Source organism: Pseudochaenichthys georgianus, chromosome 19 (genome assembly GCF_902827115.2).
Source record: "Pseudochaenichthys georgianus chromosome 19, fPseGeo1.2, whole genome shotgun sequence".
NCBI classification, from domain to species: domain Eukaryota; kingdom Metazoa; phylum Chordata; class Actinopteri; order Perciformes; family Channichthyidae; genus Pseudochaenichthys; species Pseudochaenichthys georgianus.
The window spans coordinates 867,023-893,030 of NC_047521.1; the positions used below are offsets into that span (position 1 = coordinate 867,023).

Sequence of the window (26,008 nt, forward strand, 5' to 3'; positions counted from 1 at the left end):
CAAAAGACCGATTGGCTCTAGCTGTATATCATGCTAGTATACAATTCATTTAAATTTATTCATGTAATTAATGCCCATAAGGCTGTTACATATACAATAATAAATGTGACAAGATAATTTATGTGAACCTGACCCTGGTATGTTATGAAATGTACCCTACATGCAGTCATCCTCGCGCATAGCCATAGGCCTACAGTGCATGCATGCCAACTTTTGCAATATATAATATAGCGCCTAGCGTGAGCTATGCTTAGGGACCTACCAGTCAAGATTATTTGTGCGTAGGGGTGCATCATCTGGCGCCTGGTCCTGGTCATCCTCGCCATTGCCCATGCCGTGAACTAACTCCATCACCTCGGGCTCGAACAAATAAGGACGTAATGGTCCATCGTCTGGCTCAATATTCTCACCATCGTCGCTTACTGAACCGGATTCAGATTCAGTTCCTAAAACTACATTTTCGCAGGAAAGCCGAGAGGATGTTTCTGACTCGCTATCATCACTGGATAGCTCGTACAATCCTTCTTCTTTGTCTGGTATATTTGCCCTTCCACGTTCATTCTGCATAGACGCCATGGTTTGTTATTGTTTCGTCTTCCTGAGTTTTCCTCACTTCCGGTTTGGCTGACTCGATCATTTCGTTTCTAAAAAAGTTCGGGGAAGCTGCAATAAAGTGCTTCTAACATGCGTAAGGCAATTATTATATTTTTTTAATCAGGTGTGATTGTTTTGGTACGTAATTATGCTTGTATATAAGTTAAAACGAAACTATTTGGGGTTCAATTTCCACTATCCCTTTAAGTACACTACAAAATAAATTAAAGATGTGCAACAACTGTATCAGTAATTAAAATGATATAACTTATGCACAGGCTTGGGAGGGCTACTTGCCAAAAACACAACCAGTAACTTCATGTGAGTATCAAGATATAAAAGTAATGTAACCTGATAACTTTCTTTTTGTTTTGGATTACTTCAATATCAAATGTAATGCAAATAAACACAGGAGAGAAGAAATATGAATATGATTTTTTTACTTAAAATGTATAATATAATACCATAAAGCAGATTCAGGCAGTAGGTGTAGAGATTCACAATTAAAGTATTATCCTCCAGAACATACCGCTTCCAGAGAAGAGGTACCATTTGATCATTTTACAACAACCACTATCTGCTCTTTTTAGGTTTTGAATAAGATTGTAATCCTGAGTTTCCCTATTATTAAAAAAAGTAAAACTAATCCGATTACATCTCTTCCTATGTAACTAAGGATTACACTTTCATTTTTTTCTATACAATCTTGATTCGTGTTCGATGTAATCCATTACTATCTAAGCCAATACAAGTCATAACTTTTGGAAAATTGTCTCAAGTTATAAATGATGCCTTCAATCTCTTTCACGTGGAGAAGACATCCCATTGGCCGAGGCGTTGCAACTTCCCTCAAGCGTCCTACATGAAAGAAAGATCACATGTTAGAAATGTGTGCACAAACTATTCAGTATGACCCGTCTTAGTTTAAAGCCCAAGTGTAAGAGTGAACAGAGGCGGAGTCTGCCTGTTTTCCAATTTGTTTTGTTTGTTGGCTGCTGCTGCCCAAACCAACACCCTCCTCACAAGCATTGACTGTTGGAATGTCATTACGCTCCACATGTGGAACAACAAAGGCTTCTTCAGGCATGCCTTGTATCATAATGATATTGTTCTGATCAGCAGCAAGACTGTTTTCACCACTACCATGGTCTACATCTGCAACCTCCTCATTGCTATTAACAGTCGAACTAGGAGTGTCACTTACCTCGTCATTGCTACTCACCTGCTTCTCCTTCCAGGCTGTTGTTCTTTGCCATTGGTGAAATAGAAAATGGTGGGCACTGCAGTGTTTTTCTCCTTCCCTAATAAAAATAATAAACAAAAACACATAAAATAACTTTTTGAGGTCTGTAGATATTCAACTTTCTTTTGAATAATGTTGTTTTAAATGTAAGAGTGCATTATAAAAGACAATAGAGGGCCAACATGTTAACTATGCAGTTAATCCATTCAACAATTACGTGTTTCCAAGATTCAGATTCAAAGGATTTATGTCATAGCACATAGGCTACAGTGTGGGAATGGCAATGAAAATCATCTGTCCCGAGCTCCTCCAACAATGCAACAGTTATATAAGACATAAAACAATAAAAGAAATTCAAAATTAAATTAAGAATAATAAATTAGTGCAGGCAGAAATCTATATACACGTAAATATAATAAGACATATGCAAGAACAGAATGTAAAGATAAATATTGTATAGTAAAATTAAATTAAATCATTTTTTTTTTACAGTGATAGCTGTTAAGATAAATAAGTTATAAGATGACAACAGATGAATGAATGTTGCTATTAAAATAATGTAAAAAAAAGGTAATATAATTCATCTGTTTTTAACATAGAGTATGTGGGGGGAAATGGCAATTCTCTATCTATGATAAAGAGTCTTTGCATAAATTGAAGAGAAATGTGATGGTTTGCAAACAAATCGATTTCTATTTTTCTTTACTTAACTGGCAAAATCTTAATTTGGCCTTTAATAAAAAGAACATTACTCATCACTGATGTGCAAGCTGTGCCATAACAATTATTTAGCATTGTATAATGTATAACATGTATTTAATTAGTAACAACAATTTACACTCACAAATGGAACCAAGTTATTTTGTTTTTAAAAAAGGATCTGTACCCATGAGTCCGTGCTGAAGGGATGACTCTCAAAGTGTTCACTGCACAGGCGAGAAGAAACGTTGGGGGTCCATGTGTTCCTCCGGATGTTCAGCACCCACTGGTCCAGCCTGTCTGGATCACGAAAGGAAACCTTTATTCAAAAATACATGAAAACCGACCCAAAGACAACAGGAGGGTTAATGCCATATTCACTTAGTAACGCATGAACAACTTTTACAAATATTTCTATATAGTCTGTGTTGGTAAATGTAATCTAGGTTGCACATTTCCTGCTGAAATACATGCATGGGCCTACCAAGTTACTGCGTGGCACTTTGGTTTTGATAAAACAGTGTAGTTCCACTATATAAACGTTACATTCATAATCAAACGAGATAATATGCAAGATAAATAGCTATTTGTTGTTATTCTTAATGCTTGTCATTCACACGTTAATAAAATAAAATAAGTACCGATACATAGCAGAACAATTGTGGCGATGTTCAGCTTAATAAGCCTTGTTCAACATCATTTCTTTAGCTAATACTATAGCGGGCTGCAGGCGAACCAAGTCCGCGTTTCGCTGCATTCCTTGATCTCCAGTTATAACGCCGGGCTCCGCCGCTGGCCGAAGCTAACGGAGCCGCAAAGGGCTAGCTACGGCTCCGGTTAGCTTCGGCGGCGGACTCCGGCGGCCACCACTGGGATAATTGGGTCCACTTTTAACATTTGCTCCCATTTAGCATTATGGGCGTCATAGCCATAGACTATAAAAGTCTTACCCAAGGCTGAATCATAAACTAAACTGTATATATATATACACATGCATAAAGGGTTACGTCCTTAGCTAGCTACATAACAAGCTAAGCTAACAAGCACACAAACACCTGCTAACGGGGTTAACATGTATAATATTATCATTTTACTCACCGAAAAAAGCTGTGAGTAGACTTCTTGGAAGTTCTGTTAGTACATTCAAGCGCACAGCACGACATCTTAATTGTCTGGTATATCACCACGAACACGGCTAAAGCTAAAGGGTCAAGTACAGTACTATGACTAACTAACGTTGTAGCCTCTATGGTTGTAGCCTAGCAGAGTGGACACGTTGCTGTTAGCTGACAGTGAGGCACGTATCTGTCAATCAAAGTGACCACGCCCTAATGTATGCACAAACTTTAAGACCTAATATAAATAAAAGGGTCGCGTTAGAAAACAATTCACTCACAGATCCATAATCATGAAGGTGGAATCTAACTATATCGATAATAAAATGTATGGAGCCAGGGAGAGAAACATGTTTTTTTCCGCTGTAAAGTTGGGCATTTTAACATGGGGGTCTATGGAAATTGCTCCTTTCTGCAGCCATCGCCTATCGGCCAATATATGAACTGCAGTGTGTGGCACTTCCGTATTGGCTTCCCGGCTCTTCCCCAGAGTTTGCCGCTTGGTCTGAACACAGCAGACAAGGAGTATTTACAACAGCATTATAAAAACAAAAATAGTGCATGTGGGTGCACACTTACATTCTCTGTCTCACTGTTACATGAATCCCATGAATGTATGAGATTAAGTTAGCTTCATTATATCTCAGTGATTAAGTGAATAATAAAGTTTCTATCGGGTCACTGTCAGCCTGTCACTCATTATTTTCAGGAGGGGGCGGGGCTTGGAGGAACGGAGAGGAGACGGTGATCGCGGAAGCTTTCCTCCTGCCTTCACAAACTGTACACGCGTATTTATCAACTGAAAATAACAAGAGGACATTCATACTCTGCAATCCAAGACTTGATTAAATCCACCAAAAACCTGACATTACAATAACGAGTGTTTTTCAAAAACACAAATCCCTCCCTGTGTGTCTCTGATGCCCCTTTCACACCGGCGCCTTTTCAGCTCCGGCTCAGAGCTAGAGCCTGAAAAGCGCCGGGTTTTCCTGTTCACACCGCAGCGGCGCCGGCTCTTAGCTCCGGAATCCGCCTCATTTCCAGCTCCAAAAAATTGTCGGTCCAGAGGCAAGAGCTTTGGAGCTAAGAGGCGACGTCGCTTACGTCTCTCTTACGTCGAGGCGTGCAGGAAACTAAACCCACCTCCCCTGAACATGGGTCGACTGTTATGCCTGCCTACAAGCAGTAGTGCCTATAAACACACTTTATAAAGTCAGGCAGCACTAACCAGGCTTTATTTGTGCCTTACTTTGACCATCCGTTCACTGTTATCGATCATTGTGGAGAGAGGCAGACGTGTTGTTTTGTATTATTGCAGCTATCGGATGCAAGTAGTCAGTTTAGCTTCGGTTGCTATGCTAACATCACCCGTTTTATATCAGAGAAACTTCATAACAGCGTTGTGATACCAAACAGTGTCAATTCAGACTGACACACATTCATAACTGGGGATATGCATCAGCTGCTTGTGTGAGTCGGACATTGAATACTTTAGAGCGGCCGCTGCAGTGTGAGCTAACCGGGAGCTAACGGGAGAATAAACTCCCGTGGAAGAGCAGCCAATACTGCAGCGGTCGGTAAATGCTGCAGAAACACATTAATAAACAATGAACCACGGCACTCTGGAGCAAAGTATAAGGTTGGAGAAGTCGTTATTCAATTTATTCTGGCTTCGTGTGATTAAAAGCAACACGATCATCGACCCGACGCTGTTGTTGTTGTTGTTGTTGTGAGCGCCGTAATGGGTGCCGTTGGGGAGCAAATCAGCGATGTAAACGGTGACGTCATGACGCAGCAGGGGCAGCTCTGGGGCGCCAGTGGGCCGTGTGCACAGAGCGGGAGCTGAAAAGGGAAACCGGAGCTGAACCAGAAAAGCTCCCGCTCGGAGCTAGAAACTGAAAAGCGCTGGTGTGAAAGCCGCATGAGCCGCAGCGACGCGGCCTGATTCAGAGCGGGTCATTCTGCCGTTGGTTCTGACTGGTGCTGCTGGAGAAAGCAGACTGCTCCATGTGTGACGTGTCGCCCAGCCGCTGTCACGTCTGTTCCTTGATCTCTGCGTCACCGACCAATTTTATATTCGTGTGACAGAATCAATTCTAAAATAAAAAAACGTTATTGTCCGGCCGTGGCCGAAAAATCAAGAAGCAACGTTACTACGCTATAATCGATAATCGAGCGCGAGCTACTGAAAAGCTGCCCGCGAGCTACCGGTAGCTCGCGATCGACGTTTTGGAGACCCCTGCTTTATAGGGATCCTATTAATATCTAATAATAAAAATAATGAAATTCAATAACATGCTTTAACCACTAGGTGTCCCTTTATATCAGCTGTGCACCTTTATGGTGTAAATACAGCCTATCTACCAATTGGATCAAATATAGAAGTGAGCCGAATTAGTGTTGATACTGCAAGGAGACGTATTGTGTGAAAAGAAATGTAAGATGTTGTTTAATGGCTGATGTATTTATGATCCACGTCACGTTTTCAGTTCCTCATGTTTGTCTAGAAGTCTTCTCATCAGGGCTCTATAAATACAGAACTACGGCAGATATGTAATATTTAATGCAGCCGAACCGTGTATTACAATGCCGTTATGTGATGACTTTCAAAGAGAAAAGCAAGCACACTCGGAATAAAGTATTATTTTATTTTTAAAAAATGTTTTCGGTCTGTTTCCGGTATTTGTTAATGACGATGTGCGCTGAGATGTGAGACTGGAATTGCACAGGGGAAAATAACGTAGGCTATCTTTAGATGCGGATTTTGTTAAACTAATATGTTTGCGCTGTGGACCAACACTATACATTGACGGGGAAGGGGGTAGCAATAAAGATAACACCATTAAACAGTTACACAACATAACAGAAATAATATCGATAGCAGCGTTACCAAGGTGGTTGACCTTGGTAACAATGAAAATGTTATGGACGCAATTTCCTGAAGTAATCTTCATAATAACTAGCAAACTAAAGATCATGTACATCCACTGCACACATAATCTGAAATAACAACTCATATTTCTCGCATCAAATGACATCAAAACGCATTTTAATGGCCAAACTAACTTTAAAATAGGCATTTTCCACCATCGGTCCTCGATGTGCATTTAGAGAAATGAGATGTCCTTCAAAATGGCGCGCTGAAATTCATTTCCGGGTCACTACCGGAGGACCGAGGAGTCGAGGAGTCGAGAAGGGGAGATTTGAGTATTGAGAAACCTCTATTGTGGGGCAGCATTTTCTCCACTCCTTTCGTCAAGGGAGGTCCAGTGGTTCCTAAGCTAAAGGAGGGTATAAAGGAAGTTTAAAACCTCCTTTCCTATCATTCTAGAGAATTTGAACGGCTCTTATCATGGCTGCCACTGAGGGATTTCCGGGTCATTTCACTCCGTTAGGAAGGTTCCTAAGCTAAATGGACTATTCGACTTCAGCCTAGGTTTACGCGAGGCAGAGCCCGTCCCTGCCTCACTTCTCATCACTACCCGTAGCGGAGCTCGGCAAATTTGCTGATTTTGACTATAAAAAGCGATTGGAATCATACATACAACACAGATCAGTGGAGACATTTTATTATTACTATTTAGTTTTTCTTTAGTTGTTTTTACGTTACATTGGAGTATGACAGGTGAGGCTCTGCCATATTTAAGCTCAATGGTCTCATCATACAACGGCAATGAAAAAAGCACCAGGGGAGGCAGCCATAACCTCTGCCGCACTGAAGGGGGCGCAAGTGAGCCCACAGGTTCTTGTTGCTACTGTTATTCTACGCAGAGATGGTAGACGCAAACAACAAACTAGACTTTTGACACAAAAGGAAGATAAGGACTTTTACAAAAAAGTAATAGAGATTGTTGTCCAGAAGGATAACATGGACTTCATCTTCAAGTCAAGGTAAGACCCCAATTGTAATGAAAATGGGATCTCACTAACATAAAAAAATGGGATCTTACTAACGTAAAAACAACTAAAGAAAAACTAAATAGTTTTACTTTTTAAAACTAGAACAATCCAATATTTAGATTGTGGGTATCCTTTTGTTGAACAGTCTGTTTAAAATGAATCGAAGCATCAGACTAAAAAAGCTTTTGAAAATAACCGAATATTTCGATTACGGTCAAAATATAATATTTGTAAATCTGACTCTGAAAGAGTCAGTGCCTCACCAGCCATGAACCTCACCGCACGTCACTGGTAGATGGTGTTATGTATTTGCAAACCACATTGTGTATTAGTGAATCATGAGGCATTTGTAAAACCTGTTTAGTTTGTTTGTGGAGTTACGGCAGGAAATTAGCTCCATACTGATGGGCCGCTGTCTATGCATTAGGCCAAGAATGGCTGTATCGTCTGAGAGTTTGATTCTGGGTGGAATTGTGTGCAGTAATTTGTATCTGTAATACCCCTTTCCCACCAAACCATTTCCAGTTCTAGCTCCGTCCTAGTGCTTTTCTGGTTCCAAAGCGGTTCTTTTTAGCCCCTGTTGTGTTTCCATCGCCCAGAGCCCGACTGGTACGTCGCTGATTTTCTTAACAACGCGTGTTTCAGTCTGAATTGGCGCTTTTTGGAATCATAGCGTCATTATTTAAGTTTCTCTGGTATTAGACAGGTGATGTTAGCATAGCATCCAATGCTAATCTGATTATGATGTTGTTATCATATTGTAGCAAAAGCTGTTTTCTACATGCAAATTTTACCAGCGTATTTTCATTATGATTTTACTTGTGTAGCCAATATACTGATTTCACCCGATAGCTACTACAATAAAAACAATACTGGAAAACGTATTGCTGGTCTTCAAAATGGGAAATAACAGTGAACGGATGGTCATTCAAAGCAAGATAAAAACAAACAACATCACACTCTGCCTAGTTAGTGTTGCCTCACTGTTGTGATCTCGTTTTAGTCACTTTGCTCAGCGCCCCTGCCCTCGGCACCAACGTAAGCTTGATATACTTGGTTCTTGGTTTCTGGACGGGCAGTCGAGTGGGGCCAGAAAATAACCGGTTTCCGGTGCCAAGAGCTGGCCCCGCTGTGCTGGAAACAGGAAGAACCGATGCTTAATCGGGCACTAGCTCCGAACTGGCCCTGGTACTGCTTTGGTAGAGGGGCACAAGTGTCACAAAGACCAGCAGGATTGTAGCCCAACATGTAGATGTGTATTTAAAGTATTTTGCCACTTTAACCAATGAGTCATAATAGAGGTTGGGATCGATTGGGAAACGATAGAATGAGCAGTTTACATTGCCCACTTGTGTCCTGCAGAAAAGTAATAAAACGTTGTGTGGACATTTTTGCTATTTGCTAGCTTAGCTAACGTTCTAACAAAGAACTTTGTGAAATAATTGGAATAATTGGTGTGATGATGACCACCTCCTCAACAACCTCTGTAGTCCCGTTTAGCCAACTGTTAACAACAAAACTTCATGTAATAATTTACATAATTTACAAGTCGGGTATTTATTTTGTTGTAAAACAAAATGTGAATATCTCTTCAGCTTTTTTTTTTTACACACAGACCTTATTTAAGGCTTCTAACCAAAAACACATTCAATAACTCACTGACTTCCAGACGAGGGAACCGGAGGTGGTAAAATGCTGACAAATTTCACGGTTTTGGGACTTCCTGCACAGATTGATATTTAATTAAAAAATGTTTAGTAAATATGCTGGTTTGATTGATATTGTTCAAGAGTGATTACTGCCCAACTTTAGTATCCAATAATTCCAAGAAGGTCCTTTAACCAATACCTGATATTGATATTGTTGGGGAAATATTTTCCTGGGCCCATACCTTTGACCCAGTTTATCAGTTTGTACTGCCCTCACTGAGCACATGCCTGCAACCTTGGCTGCTGTGCTCTTAGTGTTTTGTCTCCATATTCCTGCCTGTTGGCACCAGCTGATAGAGGTGTTATATAGTGCTTTATCTTATGTTATGCACAATCAGGGGCGGATCTAGAAAAAATATTCATGGGGTGGCAAGAGCGTGGCAGGAGATTTTGAGGGGTGGTGTCCCCTGGCAGAAGTATATGCTGATTTAATTGCAGTCATATCAATCAATGTTAACTTGGAAAGCCACAATATTAATATTTTAACATAGGTGACATTATTGTGGCACATCAGTAAATCTTTAAATATAAATATATAAGGTGGCAGACATAATTTAATGAATTTTAACTGAACAATAACAGAATGAGTTTGTCTCACTCTTAGACCAGCAGGGGTACCAAATCTGTGAAGACTGCTGCAATGAGTACATTAATTAACTGTCTCATCGATGTTTGTCTGAATGAATATGATACTATTAACAATCATATTATTCCTATCAGCTGTCAATCACTCTTATGATTCACATATTCATTTATTATTGAATAAACTATATTTTTTGCAGGAGTTAATGATGAATGTTCCTCAAGATGCTTGCTCACCCTCCTTCAAATTTGAAAGACAAGTAATTATATCATGTATCAAAATTCAAAAGATTCAAAAGAACAGTTCAGCGCCCCACAACTTTACTGCAAACATACAACCTTGACTTTACATCAGAAAGAACAAACATTGAAGAAGTGACTAACTGCATCAGTTAGGGTTAAAAAAAAAAAGAAGTGTATTCAGTTAAAACATATACATTGTTATTATCCAGTGGAAAGTCCTTACCTACTGGCCTAGTTAAATCAAAGTGGTTACTTTTTTTTGGCTGAGCAGTGTAGTTTTACACACCGTCTTATTTGACTTTCTCAGGACTTAAAACTGTTTTTTGGGTGCAGACCAGAGCTTGAATTGGGCCGGTACTCACCGGTACATAGTACCGGCACTTCTGATTTTTACCCATGTGGTACTGAGTAAAATGCCGGTACTCAGCCACCGGCCGCCGCATGACAAATATGCCCAGTGTACCTAGATGCATCTACGATGCGCCACAGCGATAGACTAGAGCAGAAAAGACATCACATAACGTTAGCATTTCGAAAATGTTAGCGTGGCTTAATAATAGTGTGAAAAGACAGCAGTTGTCGCCGGACAAGGATTCCCTCTCTCCTTTCCTGCTGAAAGATGGTGAGGATACTCAGGGACGAGGAGTCATTTAACCACACACCTACACACTGTACCACGCACACACCTACACACTGTACCACACACACCTACTACAGCTCGTAAAGCATAATCAGGCTACAGCCGTTGTGTATTTCATTATGTGAAGCATCATACATGTAAGCAGTATGAGGACGCGTTGCGTGAGGCATTCACAATTTCTACAGGCTCGCACTACCTGTTAGCATCTGGCATCTGTTAGCATATAGCTCTCCTGCTTACAAACATTTAGCCATCCCTGCTTATACAGTAGTTTTAGTTGTCTGCGATCTGCGGAGGCCAACTCCCACCTGTTGAGTACGGCTGTACTGAGGTGTTTTTCCCCGGAGCGTTTCCACGCTGCTGCTTTCGCCTGTCTTTTGCTGCTGTGCTGATTTGCTCCAGGAACATCGCGGATACTCTGTGCTGGTCTGGGAAAATGGCCCATATCGGGATTCTGCTGTGCCTGTTAACTGTATTGGACTATGAGAAGATCTCTAGTCATTCTGAGAAGTCTACTGGATTCAAGTGTGTTCTGCCACCCGCAGTGGGCATCCCCTGCAAAGGTTCGGATGTGTTGCTCAAACAATTACCGGTTGCCTTGTCACAGACAATCTGCTCGACAAAATATGTTTGTCTTTTTTGTTTTCCTGCGATGATGGTTCTTCAGGACTGCTTCTTAAGCTCTAATCACACTCTCGCAGACTTTTCCGGTGTTTCTAAAGTAGATGACAATGTATGTGTGTCATTTAGAGGAAAAGATGCCTGTTTTTTGTTGTTGCTATTATTGTCAGGAAATGTACAACCTAACCCTGGTCCGCCCAGTAGTAGTAGTCAGATCGCTACTCCTGCTGATTTTAAAGCTAGGTCTGGGTTGGGTTTCATCCATTTGAATGTGCGCAGTCTGTTAGGTAAACTAGATTTTGTCCGCATTTGGGCGAGCTCCACTGACGCTGACGTCATTGTTTTATCAGAAACATGGCTAAACAAATCTATTTGGCCTCTGACATTGCCTTAAATGGTTATAATGTGTATCGTTCTGACCGGCCTAATAAAGGTGGTGGCGTTGCCATTTATGTTAAGAATAAGTTCAGTGTATCCACATTAGTTTCCAAATCTATCAGTAAGCAATTCGAATTGTTAGCCTTAAATATAGAAGTGGCAAAGGGGCAACAGGTCATGGTGGTGGGCCGTTACAGACCACCCTCAGCTGTCAAGGACTCCTTGTCCAAATCTTATATCACAGCTAGACTACAAGGAAATAGTGCTACTTGGAGATTTTAACTGGGACTGGTTAACTGCAGTGTCAGAGGATTTAAAAAACCTTTGTATCTCTTTAAATGTTACTCAGATTGTTGACAGTCCTACTCGCCCTAACATTAAGTCCCCTAATAAATCATCCCTAATTGATCTCATCTTAACTAATGTTCCCTATAAATACTCATCTGTGGGAGTATTTGCGAATTATGTGAGTGATCACTGTGCTGTAGCCACAATTAGGGACACTAAGGTCCAGAAGGTTAAACCTCGTATTACTATTAAGAGAGACATAAAACATGTTGTGGAGCAGGGTTTTGTTCATGATCTGTTTGGGTTTGATTGGGGAAAAATCGATCTGTGTGCTGATGTAGAAACTGCATGGTCTTATTTTTATCTTGGTTTTATGGAGATCATTGATAGACATGCACCCCTGCGTACATTTAGAGTAAAGGGACGAGACAATCCTTGGTTTTCTGCTGAATTGTCTAGTCTCGTACATGAGAGAAACAAGGCGCTCCTAGGGCCTGGCGTACACATGCGTGAACATCACATTTTTGGTCATATGACCAGTCGTTAATTCTGCTGAACTGGGGCCTCATGGCCAGTATGTGGACACTTACACTGCCATCTGGTGGTGTCAGAAGAGTACAACACACTACGGTAACAATTCTAAATGGCGGCAAACACAAGGGATAATTCAAGTGGCAGCTCCAAATACAAACCTCGACAAGGTAAGAAGTCCTATCATATTTCAAGGCTTTTTCTGATTTAGATATTTATCAAAGCATTGTATGTTTGTCATGACATGCAAATTTGACAACAAATGTGTAAAAATAACAATTTGGTATGCTGCTAAACATGACGTACACGTATGTGCACATAGGGACTTAGGTTGGTCGAAAATGCTAATATGTTAGTAAAAATGTGCACAAGTAAAATAGCTTATAGCTAACTCTGGTGCAGCTAAAAAGCTGTACATTGTCCCGATTAAATAAATAACAATTAAATAACTAAATAAATACATACATACATAAATTAGTTGGGTTGAAAATGTTAATATGCTAGTACAAATGTGCCTTGCTATAGCTAATAGCTAGAGTTGTTTATAGCTAACTCTGGTGCAGTTGAAAAGCTGTACATTGTCCCAGTGAAATAAATAACAAATAACATAAATACATATATAAATGACATTGGTTTGTATTTGATTTTTTCATGTTTTTATTTCCAGAGCGTTTTTCTGTGCAAAGAGCATTGGAGCTACTTGGGTTAATTGATGGAGACAACTCAGATTTGGAAGACTTGTCTGACAACGATGATCCCATCCTGGATGCCAATTATCAACCCCCACCACAGGAGCAAAGCAGCAGTGAGGATAAGGATGACAGTAGTGATGATGAGGACCCCATTCCTCAGCCCACTGAGCACAGCAGAGGATGTAAAGGTCTCCGTGGTGCAAATAATGGTTAGCCAAGACCCAGTGGATATTTGTTTATTTTAGGCAGGGCCTCAGGGCTAGGTGAAGGATAGGAAGCAAAATGCTTATTTACAACAATTGTTGACAGGTTCAGGGACAGGGACAGATACAGGTTCATCCCGCACTCCCAGACGGCGCCGTCAAACTCAGCAGATCGAGGCTGATCGCTCCGATGATGACTCGGAAGAGCCAACACCAGGACCAAGCACTCAGGGACAGCCCAATAAAGGTAATTGTTATTATTTTAGCATGCCTTGAGGGTACATTTTCAAATTTCATATAAACGTCCACTCAGATTCAACTACGTTATGCACCAATACACCTCAGTGAATTGCTTGCATGGGTAAAAATATGTAACTTACTTTGCAATAAGTACTATTTTTATTCTGATTCTGCTTGTGCAGGACGTGGGTTGTGCTGGAGGGCTACTCCATTGACGCCAGACCTTGCCCAGTTTGAGCATGAGGACGAAACTGAGCTTGACAGAAATGGCTGGACCCCACTAAACTATTTTGAACAGTATATAGATAGAGATTTGATGAAAATGATTTCAGATTGCTGTAATGATTTGTCACTGTCTAGGAGTGGGGACCCACTCAACACCTCTGTAGATGAGGTTTACCACTTTTTTGGTGCCTGTATTTTGATGTCCTGCATCCGATACCCAACAATCAGGATGTACTGGTCCAAAGCCTTGAGAATCACTGCCATCACTGACAGATTCACGTGCGACAGATTCTTCAGACTGAGGGTATCAATAAAAGTGCTAATTGATGATGATGTGCCAGAAGATCTGAGGAAGAGGGACACATTCTGGAAGGTGAGGCCTTTTCTGGATCGGATTCTGCAAGGCTGCACGTCTCAGAATCGACCTGAATGCGCATCTATTGATGAGCAGATGATTCCTTTCACAGGAGCCTGTCCATACAGACAATATCTGCCAATGAAGCCAAACCCAGTTGGCATCAAGAACTTCGTTTGTGCTACAGCAGATGGCATTGTGCTGGACTTTGATCTGTATCAAGGTAAAGGTGCACTGCTTGAGCAGGTCGAAGAAGAAGAGGTGGGCCTGGGGTTGGGAGTCTTGGCTTGTCTGTGTCAAACTCTGCATCGTGGCACGGAAGTGTATTGTGACCGGTTCTTCACAAGCATCCGATGTGTGGAACAAATGATGAAGAAGGAGATGTACATTACTGGTACAATAATGAAGAACCGACCGACTCGCGAAGGAGAAGCTACCCTCTGACAAAACCATGAAAAACACAGGAAGAGGTACCTCATCAGAACTTTCCACTGAAGACGGAAAGTTGTGTGTAGTGAAGTGGTACGACAACAAACCAGTATTGATGATGTCTGTTGTTCATGGCACAGAGCCTGAAGACACCTGCCAGCGCTGGGACAAGAAATTGAAACAATATGTGACTGCCTCGCGACCAAGCATTGTCCCTGAGTACAACCTCAAGATGGGTGGAGTTGATTTGATCGATAGAATGATTAGCTACTATCGCATGAGCGCCCGTACTAAGAAGTGGACGATGCGGATGCTAATGCACTTCACGGATCTGGCTTTAGCCAACAGCTGGCTACTCTACCGCAAAGACCTCGCAATATGTGCTGCACCAAAGAAGAGCATCATGCAGTTCCTTGAGTTCCGTACAGAAATGGCTACGACCCTCTTGGCCCAGCATCACGGTCAAGGAAGCGATGCAGACCTCTCTGAACAGTCAGAGGAAGGAGACAACTCAAATCAAGGGAAGAAACGTCCCGTGACGGCAGTGCCCCATGTCTCGGTCCGCAGGAGGGCGAATGCCCATCTCCCAGAGATGATCAGCCTGAAGAACGCGGCGCGCTGCAGGGTAGCAGGCTGCACTGGAAGAACCCGAGTGCGTTGTGTGACCTGCAAAGTGTTCTTGTGCTTGCAAGGCGAACTGTTACACAGCCTTTCACACATAGGTGTGTACATGTTCCTAAAGAAAAGGGCATTTATTTTTTTACATGACCAATGCAACATTTCACATAAGCCATACTGTAACTGTGACTGTCCAAAGGGGGCACATTTTTTCCTTTTTTTTCCTTTTGTTTTGTTTTTTCACAATGATGTTCAAAACACATACAATAGTAGCCTATGTGGTATTATTAGACAGTGACAATGCAAAATGCTTTGAATGTTTTATATTTTGTTACAGGCCAACACACTCTCACTCCATAATCGTCCAGGAGCGACGTTTGGTCAGTGTCCGTGGCGTGCAGTTGTGACGCTCCTAGGCTCCTTCAGCGTCATAAAGGGACGCAAATAGCTTTCAACTGATTGCAATGTATTCCCATCTGCGGCGGGATTTGACGCTCATGGAAGCACGGCATTCGTTTGTGTCAGCTTCCCTTAAAGGCAATGTGAGCGTCCATTCCCATTGGATAACGGAGAATTGTACACCCGGAAGTAAGTATTCCTCTTACTGTCGATTGATTTTACAGTGATATCTGCACTACTCATCGACTAAAAAACACCAGATTATCCTTGTTAATTACACAACATTGATTGGTTTAAATTGTGTGCAATGCTTTTGTATTTTTCCCCTTCGATTCGGAGAAACAAATATTTTTTCTGAGTAAAGGATGGCAGAAGACACTACACTACCCAGAATCCCCAGCTATCGTTTAGGACTACACATACCATCAGAGACATAAGGAGAGACATAAAACATTTTGTGGAGCAGGGTTTTGTTCATGATCTGTTTGGGTTTGATTGGGGAAAAATCGATCTGTGTGCTGATGTAGAAACTGCATGGTCTTATTTTTATCTTGGTTTTATGGAGATCATTGATAGACATGCACCCCTGTGTAAATTTAGAGTAAAGGGACGAGACAATCCTTGGTTTTCTGCTGAATTATCTAGTCTCCTACATGAGAGAAACAAGGCCTGGGAAAAGGCTAGGAGATCAGGCTCAGAGGTAGAATGGCTACGCTTTAGGCAGCTAAGAAATAGCTTCACATCGCAAATCAAAAGTGCTAAGTCTAAGTATTATCTGTCAGTAATCACAAAGAACCTGAATAATCCTGGACAATTTTGGAAAGCCATAAAATCGATATCCACCGGTGAAATCCGTAATGAGCTACCTCCTTGCCTTACCACAGCATCTGGCTCTATATCGGACAAGACCACTATGCTAAATTGTTTTAATGAGCATTTTGTGTCCTGTGGTTCTCTATTTGATTCTGTCACTAACTCTGCTTCTGTGAACACCACAGTCTGTGACTCTGAAAAACGTGTTTTGGAAAACCCTTTTAGTTTTACCCCTTTTACTGTTGATGTTGTTCGTGAAGCTTTAACCAAGTTAGATCCTAAGAAACTGGCTGGTCCGGACAACGCAGAAGCTTTCTTTTTAAAGATAGCTGCAGATTGTATTGCTCCACCTCTCACTTTTCTTTTTAACCTCTCCCTCAGCTCAAACACAATTCTAAAAGTATGGAAGTCAGCGTATGTCCTGCCTTTACTAAAAGGAGGGGAGGCCACCTTATTAAATAATTATATGCCCATCTCTAAATTGTCAGTTCTGGCTAAGGTTCTTGAACGCCTAGTGAGTGAACAGGTAAAGGTGTTTTTATGTACAAATGACATCCTGTCTAAACATCAGTCAGGATTCAGAAAGAAACACAGCACCATCACTGCGACAATGAAAGTGGTGAATGATGTGGCGAGTTTTTTAAATAATAAGCAGAGTTGTGCAGCTCTGTTTATTGACCTTTCCAAAGCGTTTGACACCGTTGATCATCTCATCTTAAAGCAGAGGCTACTCAGTATTGGCATATCCAGCCATGCAGTGGGTGTTTTGTGAACTACCTCTCTGAAAGGTCCCAATGTGTTCATTTTGATGGACTGTCTTCTGAGTGGTTAAACATTTCTAATGGTGTACCACAAGGTTCTGTTTTAGGTCCACTTTTATTCTCGATCTACATCAATAGTTTAGGTGAAAATGGTGGCAAGATGGAGCAACCTTACATTTTTATGCGGATGATACCGTGATGTGCTGTGCAGGTCCCTCCATTCAGGAGGCTGGTGTTAAATTACAGGCTGTTTTTAACATTATTCAGACTCAGCTCTCTGAACTAAAGCTTCTTTTAAATGTTGATAAAACCAAGGTAATGCTCTTTTCAAAAACTAAAAAGACACCAGAGCCTGTTGTAGATATTGTAACTACGCAAGGAATACAAATTGAAGTGGTTACCTGTTACAAATACCTTGGTATCTGGCTTGATGATTGTCTCTCTTTTAAACATCATGTTAATAACCTGCTTAAAAAACTGAGGGTTAGGCTAGGTTTCTTCTTCAGAAACAAGTCCTGTTTCTCGCTTGAGGCCAGGAAAAGGCTCTGTGACCTTTTGACCTGTGCTGGACTATGGTGATTTGATGTATATGAATGCACCTGCCTATTGCCTAGTCAAGTTAGATGCTGCGTATCACAGCGCACTGAGATTTGTGACAAACTGTAAAGTGTTAACCCATCACTGTACCCTGTATGCAAGGGCTGGTTTGCCTTCACTAACTGTACGGAGGCTCAGTCACTGGTACATTTTTATATATAAAGCCATGTTATGGAAACTTCCATCTTATATCTGCTCCCTGATCTCACGGCGGATTGTAAGTGGCTACTGCCTGAGATCGCATTCTGTAGTTTTATTAAATGTGCCAACTGCTAGGACTGCTAGGGCTAGGAAGTCAGCTTTTAGATGCGCAGCTCCTCTGTCTTGGAATAGTCTGCAATTTAAATGGAAACTGAGCAATCTGGTTCCACTACATGTTTTTAAAGCTCGGTTGGATGCTACTCAATCGGAAGCTGTTGGTACCTGATCATGTGGATAGTTATTGTAAATTGTAATCCCTGTAATGATGCTGTAAAATGTCCTTTTTGTTGTTCTGTTTATGTTTTTATGTTTCATGTGGAACCTACTTGAGCAGGTCTCCCTTGAAAAAGAGATCAATGATCTCAATGGGATACACCTGGATAAATAAAGGTTTTACTGGATAAATAAAGGTTTTACTGAGTACCGGCACCTTGCCAGTACAGCAGTTGTCGCCGGACAAGGATTCCCTCTCTCCTTTCCTGCTGAAAGATGGTGAGGGTACTCAGGGACGAAGAGTCATTTAACCAGCCACCAGTAGGAGTCAGGCTTTACTTTCTTTTATATCCATAAAGAAAAAGTAAATCTGTTTACAGTTCTGTTTCATATGGATGTTGAGAAGTGTCCATATATCTCTTCATTTTGCTCTCAAAGTGCACCAGATTGATGCATCTAACTTCAATATTTAAAAAAAACTCTTCCCGGGGGAGCAGGCCCCCGGACCCCCCTAGAGGGTGTCAGGTCCACTCCCAACTTATAAAAAAGCACTTTACCACTGCACCCCCTCTAATCTCAGATGCACCCTGAGTCATTTTGTTTACGTACAGTGAGCCGTTCTAAAATATACAGTAAAGAGACAAACCCACCAGCATTATGGGCTATACTATGACTTTGAGCCAAATACTTGTTTTTGGGCTGTATAAATAAATTGACTTGAAACAGTTGCTGATTTAGAGTACTGGCACCTTTTTTATTCCAATTCAAGCACTGTGGCAGACCATGGGGGCAGATCCCCACAAAGAAAAAAAATATATACACACATACAAGGTCATCATCTTAACAGTTTTGTATGCTCATCGAGTCATCCGTGAGCAGAGCATCAAGTTGGCATGCCCTGAATGCGGATATTACCATCTTGTTCAGCAAAACGCCTCACAAACTTAACAAGATCCAAAGCTTTAGTGCGTTTTGATTCAATGCTGAGTACAGCCAAACTTGACAGTCTCTTCTCTGTCATTGTAGACCGCAAATATCTCATTCCTTCCATCTACTTGAGTCCGAATGTTTCTCGTTTTGCGCCGTCCCCCCGTTCAAATTAAATCGCCGCCAATCATATTTCCAAGCTAGCTAGCTAGCCACCCCATGCCACCCCGGTAGATCCGCCCCTGTGCACAATGTTGATTATTCTCTCAGAACTGGGTCATGGGTCTGGGGTAGAGATCTTCAGAATTGGTTTGGCAGCAGCTGTGTCACCTCGTGGCACAGCACATGTCTTGTGAATTCTCTGGTCGAAGCTCCAAATAAACCATCAGTGTTTACCATCAAAGTTTGAGCTCTCTCCGTGTCTCTCTGAGTCTCGTCTCCATTGCTTCAGAAGTTTCCAAATATGGTAGTTGTGCCTATTTTACATTAACTCTTGTGCTCCATATTTATGATTTAAATAGTTTTATTCATTTTAAGTAGAAATACTATTAATAACCAGACTTAACTGTACCCCTGCAACAACCCTGACTTTTGGGAGGCGTCAAAGATTTAAAGAACACAGAATTATGGGAGTTATTATAGGATTGTGATTTTTAATGCAATTCTTTGTTAGTTGTCTTAACATTTCTTAACTGTCTCAATTAGCTGTGTATTACAACCACTCTTTCACCTTCACTGTGGAGACAAACAAGCCAAACTATTTTAACAGCTTCAAGTTGTTTTTGAACTACCGTCATGCCCCAGAGGCGCCTCACAGTTACAAATAGGTCCAACAGAATCTGGTAGAGCTGAGACCTGGAAGTAATGCCAGGACTTGAGCTGTACTCTCTGAGAAACACTTCAGTCTGTTACTGTCGATAATAAAAATAGATCTTGCATAGCAGCATTGTGAATTCTGTAGACTTGAAGGAGTGTTCTAATTCATTTCCCAGTGGAGTCAGCAACCTTCCAAACACCTTAGTGCTGTCACTTTAATGAAGTTCTGAATAAAACCAAGAATTCATTCTCTTTATTTTACATAAATTACACCACTTCCAAGCATCCTCTTTATGTACATGTATAAACATTTATTCCACATGAACAACCGTTCAAACGTAGTCCTGTAGAGAGTATCAGGCTGGCCAGCAGAAAAATATATCATTGAAAGAAACACAAAACGTGTCTCACTACTTTTTTTAAACAATTGATTTCCTTACATTGATAGTCCTTAGCTTTGCAACAAAATCCAACTGTAATTTAATGCACTGTCCATATCACACACACACCCACACACACAAATATTGTACGTAGTATGTGTGGTTTGACATGGCGTATCATTTAACATACAGTACATTAAAATTACACATGTAAGTTTACAATGACATTCTATCAATGCTGCTGCTAATGATGTCTCACCTGGTAATGACATTAAGAAGAATTTACCCAGATGCTGTCCTTTCTAGACCTGCACTGTTTTTATTCTGAAGTTGACAGTATTATTTGCATATTACTATGGTGTCCAGCTTACGTGTATTCACTGGCACTCTTGGCTCACTTTAAAATAGATTTAAAATCTAGTTTTAAATGTTTCATTCAAAAGCATAGCAAATGTTCAAAACAGCCTTGTTTCACTGAAATCACAAATGGACAATCATGCTGATATCTAATGGGGACCTATACTTTGAAGAGTACCTTAATATTAGGGCTTTGGACTAAGAGGATTTGACAACTGAACATGGGTCAGACTTAGTCATGGTCATTATAATAAATGTAAGCTATTGTAGGCCACCTACATTTTGTTGAAATGGTGTAATGGTATGATGACCATTTGTAATGGAAATAGGTCTACAGCCAGGTTTAGAATAGAAGAGTGCTTATATAAATGGAGATTCAAGGTTGGATGCAAATACTATGCAAGTATGAAGAAGCTTAGAAATCTTGACAAAGTTGTGGAAAAAAGTGTAGCAATGTTACACAACAAATGAAGAAAACATGATTTTGCACTCACTCCTCGCATTAGAGGTGTAATGAGCCAGAACATAAAGTGCTTTATAAACGGCCACACTTTTCCCGTGGGTTGACTCCAAAAGTTGAGATTGTTTGGTTAACTGCTTTTTCCAAGGTCAACAAGAAACCAAAAATCCAACTTCCAGTTGCATGCTGATGTATATTTACAAAGATGGTGAATGTATGTGGTGTTGAAAGTAAATCCAATGTGTGTTAAATTAACTAAACATAAAAGTGGTGAGATGAGATCTGAGTGCATATTTGTGCTTGGGTAGATCCATCAGTGTTTCTGCAGAACACTTTTCCTGTAGCAGTTTAGTTTTGACTGTCAACCTCCCGTATCGATTGACTGGTATTGTTCGCAGAAGCTTTCACACCTGGTGGATCTGAATACTTAACAGTTGGAAGTTAGAATCCCTAATATTTAAATACATAAGTGCCATGCTGTTGGTGCTATTAATGCCATGGGTTGTGTTGAACTCTGTTTGCCTTTACCATTCTGCTGGTGAGACATTTTTTTGAATGTAGGTGTATAGTCCCAACAGTTATGTATGAGATGTATATTGTTTGTGAGCTGTGGTGATCTCAACAACACATGGGGCCTGGTGGCCCTGCAGCAGCATCCATCCATAATTCAGACAGACGGACAGGAGAGCAACATAAGGCATCAAGCTGATGTGAAACTGGTTCAACTGGAAGAAATTAATCAATGAAATAAGATGTCCAGAGTAGGCTCAGCGGCATACGTCCCTTCACTGTTTCTCTTCTGTCCTCTTCGTACTTTATTGTCTGGTACTCCACAGGAAAACAAGTATCCAAAGTTCAGTCAAATCTTCATGCCCAGCTTGGCTTTCTGTGAAAAAAGTCATAGGATAATAGAGGTTAAGTACAATACACCTGTGTATAATTGTATTATAAGCAGTGCAAATCTATGCAAACAAGTACATAACTTAAAATGAGATCAGTCTTAATTTTGAAGTGATAGCGAATAAACATTCAGCTTAACCATGTTTGCTTTGTGCTTTGGAGATAGAAGCGATCAGAACTCATTTCATTTTCCAAACACTCATATTCAGGTAGTACAATTTTACATCATGACTCAAGATAGTGACCAGCATTGATCTTTCTCTAAAATGTAGTGTTCAAGAGACTCTGCACTCATTTGGTCCCTATTGGTTCATGCAATTGATGAATTTGATCAAAAATGTATATAGTAAATGTAAAAGTACATTATGTGGTATTGCTAATTTCTCCTACTCTGTATATTGTTACTGTTGTTAAGTCTTACATACATATATTCATAAACACTTTGGGAGTGTTATAAACCATTTATTAATTAAAGGTAGAATGGAGAAAACAAATACACAACCGAAAAAAATCTGCCCCTTCCTTCAGACTTCCCCCTCCTCCAACACACACGAACGCGCACATGACCAATGAGGGCACGAGATAAGTTTGTGCACAGATGGAAGGCTGACAGGCAGGTAGGCCATCCAGTTATTTTAGCCGGGCCGGCTCAGACGATTGGTCGTGCTTTTTACAGCGCCACGGTTTCCACAGATGACATTTTTGTATATATTTATTGTCAAAGCATTTAATATATTCATTGCTATCGGGATGTTAAGAGCATTCCATGGAATATAACAAAAAGTGTTTCTGAAGTGAATTACCTACTGTTAAGATCTGTCTGTGTTGGTGTTCTATATCGTATAAGGCTTCACCCTCTAAGGCTATCGCTATTGGGTAATCCCCACTGCACGTGTGCAGCACTGACATACTTATTCCACGCCCACCTACGACGTGGGCCCCACCTCCAGGCTCACTTCCGTATAAATAGGAAGTAGGCCCTACAATCCACTCCTACTTTTCTTCAGCACTCCGTTGCAGAGGCATTGACAGGCAAAACAAGTTATTTTAAGAGCTACTTACTGAAAAACAAACATTCCTCCTAAAAAGCTTTGTTTTTTGGGTAAGATGGAGACTGGGCAGGAAAGTCAAGGTTGCGTCAGAGATTGCCTCGTATGCGGGTCGGGCTACATTATGAGCTTTGACAGGCACTCACAGTGTGAGTCCTGCCTGGGAATATAGCATGCGAACGCTGCTCTCACTCCCGGGGTATCATGCGCTGGCCCTCAGACAGCAGAGAGCGGACGCTCTCGCTGCTGCAGCTGCCGAGGACGATTGGCCTGTCCAGGAGGAGTACTCCGGGGACAAAGCCCTTGATTTCCTGGATCCGAATGGCGGGCATGAGTTGGACGACTACGTCCCCTCCATTCAGGGATCACCGGGTGAGGAGTCCCCCATTACCCATTAGGGGACCCGGTGTAGGTCCGGTGTATGATCCCGTGATCCCTATCTCCGCCAACACGGCGTTGCCGTCGATTGGCGGGATTCTCCTGGAACTTCCGGCGATTATATCCAAGGCGGCCGCCTGGAGAAATCTCCCCGTTCCCCTGGCTCAGGAGAGCTCGCCTCCGGATGACATGTCCGGGGTGTTCTCCCGGGTACACAGGGTAAGGAGTGACCCGGTCTGGCCACGGTCAGGGTCCTCTGCCAGGGCGGCAGAGGACCCTGGAGCAATGAAAGCTCCGATAGGGACATACGTGCCCCTCACGAGAGTGGTGGGATTCACGGATGTGGGTTTCCCGACCGTGCCTCCTCTAGAGCCGAACCTCAGAGCGTTCTTTGGGGCTAGGCAGGCCAGCGCAGTTACCGGACGGCAACCCATGCTGGCTGCCACCAAAGATCGATTTGTCGCCCGACAGACGGACAGAATGCACCAGTGTGCGTTTCAGGCGTCAGCGGCGGCGAACAACATAGCGTTGCTGTCAAACTCCATGGTGGAAATGTCGGAGCGGTCAAAAACGATGTCCTCAGTGGAGGCTGAGGAGATAGGGAAGGCGGCCAGTACTGCACTTACACTGTGTGCAGCAGTCGTAGTCTCGCAGGCGCGGATTGCGGCATGGGCGACACAGGTCCACCGGCTACAGCAGGGGAATATACTGGAGGGTGCAGGAAAGGATCTGCTGGAGGCTCCAATCAGTCCGGACGGACTATTTGGACCACAGTTCCACACCATGGTGGAGACCATGAAATCTGCGACAGAGCAGGCAGATGACATAAGGCGTCACGCTAGCTGGCTTAGAGACAAACGGCCTCAGCGACAGCAGCGACAGCAGCGACAGCAGCGACAGCAACGACAGCCTCCGCAGCCCCCGCAACAGTCTCAACGGGGGCAGCGCGGACAGCGGCGAGAACAGCAGCGGCGTCAGAATCGCCCTTCGGCAGCTGCAGGGGCTCCGTCCCAAGTCTCCGCTCCTCCGCCGCAGAGATAGGATCTGCAGGCGACGAGCCGGAGGGGAAGGAAGAACCCCCGCTCCTGGTCTGCTCCTCCGAGTGAACCTCTGAAGAAGCAGAACCGAAGATGACTCTTTCGGGGGGTTATTTGGGAAGAGAGATTTATCAATAAAAAGAATGATTCAAATCTCAACAGTGTGTCTGTAGCAACTGTGTCTCATGTATCCCCCACACTAGTCAGGCCGGGTGCCATTAATCCATTGATTAAAAGGCAGCAGGATTTGTTGCTTAATCCCTCTGCTTTTAACCAGTCAAAAGACAGAGGGACTCGCCGTTTGGGCCAGGGGTTTCTAATCTGTCGGTTAGCAAACAGCTAGGCTCGCTGTATAAGCCTGCGGTATTTAACCAGTCGGTTATAAGACAGCAGGGCTTGACATATAAATCGGCCGCTTCTATCCTTTCAGGTAACAAGCAGCGCGGTTTTTCCTCTGTCTCAGTTGTGCCTACACACAGTCGTATTAAGCCTAGCGCGGCTATTACGCAAGAGGTGAAAAGCACTGCACACACCTCCGCGAGTGGGAGCATAAATCCGCCTCAGGGTCCTGTTTATGAGCTTTTTTCTAAACAGAGACAGGATGAGAGTCGGTGTGTGATGCAGCGTGTGGAGACCCCTGCACAGCCCTTTAGGGCGGGCCCCCCTTGGGTTGCTTCACAAGCAACGGCGGCGAGGGCTCTGGCATGGCTTGTCACCATGACTCCAGGCTCTGGAACGACCTGCCCCCTCATGTTAAATTGTCGCCCACTCTTGAAGCTTTTAAGTCCCGCCTAAAAACCCACCTATTTTCCCTCGCTTACCAGTCAGTCTGAGCTGAGCTATGTCATACCTATTTGTATGCTTTCACTGTCTGTCCATGGCCTTTATGTGCCTTGTTTTTATTCTTATGTGTGCTTTTTTTATCTATTCGTGTAATATTATATTTTATTATAATGTTATGTTCATTGTGAAGCACTTTGGCAAACCCTCTGTTTTTAAACTGTGCTATACAAATAAAGTGGATTGGATTGGATTGGATTGACTACCACAGCACAACAAAAAACAGGTACGCCCGCTCTCAGAGCTATGTTTAACGGACGGATGGATGAGCAGGCTGATCAGCAGAGGGTACTCTCTGCAATTTGCCTCCCCCCCCCGCAGTTCAAGGGGATTCAGGAAACACTTCTGTCATCCCAAGAACAGTGTCTTGCGCTCCAGTCAGAGCTACAGAAACTCCTGTTAAAAAGAGCAATCTCCAGGGTTCCGCAAGGGGAAGAAAATCAGGGGTTTTACTCCCGTTATTTTCTTATCCCGAAAAAGACCGGGGGGATGAGACCCATCCTAGATCTGTCAGCATTCAACAAAGTGATACAGAAAAGACCGTTTCACATGCTGACAATCAAACAGGTAATGGA

At 42.2% G+C, this 26,008-nt stretch overlaps 1 protein-coding gene and 1 long non-coding RNA gene across 2 annotated transcripts in view; both read right to left on the reverse strand.

The window, feature by feature from the left end:
* Positions 1 to 1,177: 1,177 nt before the first annotated feature.
* LOC139435842 (uncharacterized) lies at positions 1,178 to 2,796 on the reverse strand. The gene is made up of 3 exons (XR_011645051.1): positions 2,724 to 2,796; positions 1,817 to 1,895; positions 1,178 to 1,452 (listed from the first exon to the last, which is right to left on the reverse strand). It is a non-coding gene; the product is annotated as an uncharacterized lncRNA (long non-coding RNA).
* A 17,427-nt stretch (positions 2,797 to 20,223) lies between these two features.
* The window catches only part of LOC117464299 (formin-2-like), a 46,571-nt gene continuing 40,786 nt past the window's right edge, over positions 20,224 to 26,008 (reverse strand). Inside the window, 1 exon segment of the mRNA XM_034106669.2 lies at positions 20,224 to 22,115. Within this exon segment, the coding sequence (XP_033962560.1) occupies positions 22,089 to 22,115 (27 nt within the window). The 3' untranslated portion in view covers positions 20,224 to 22,088.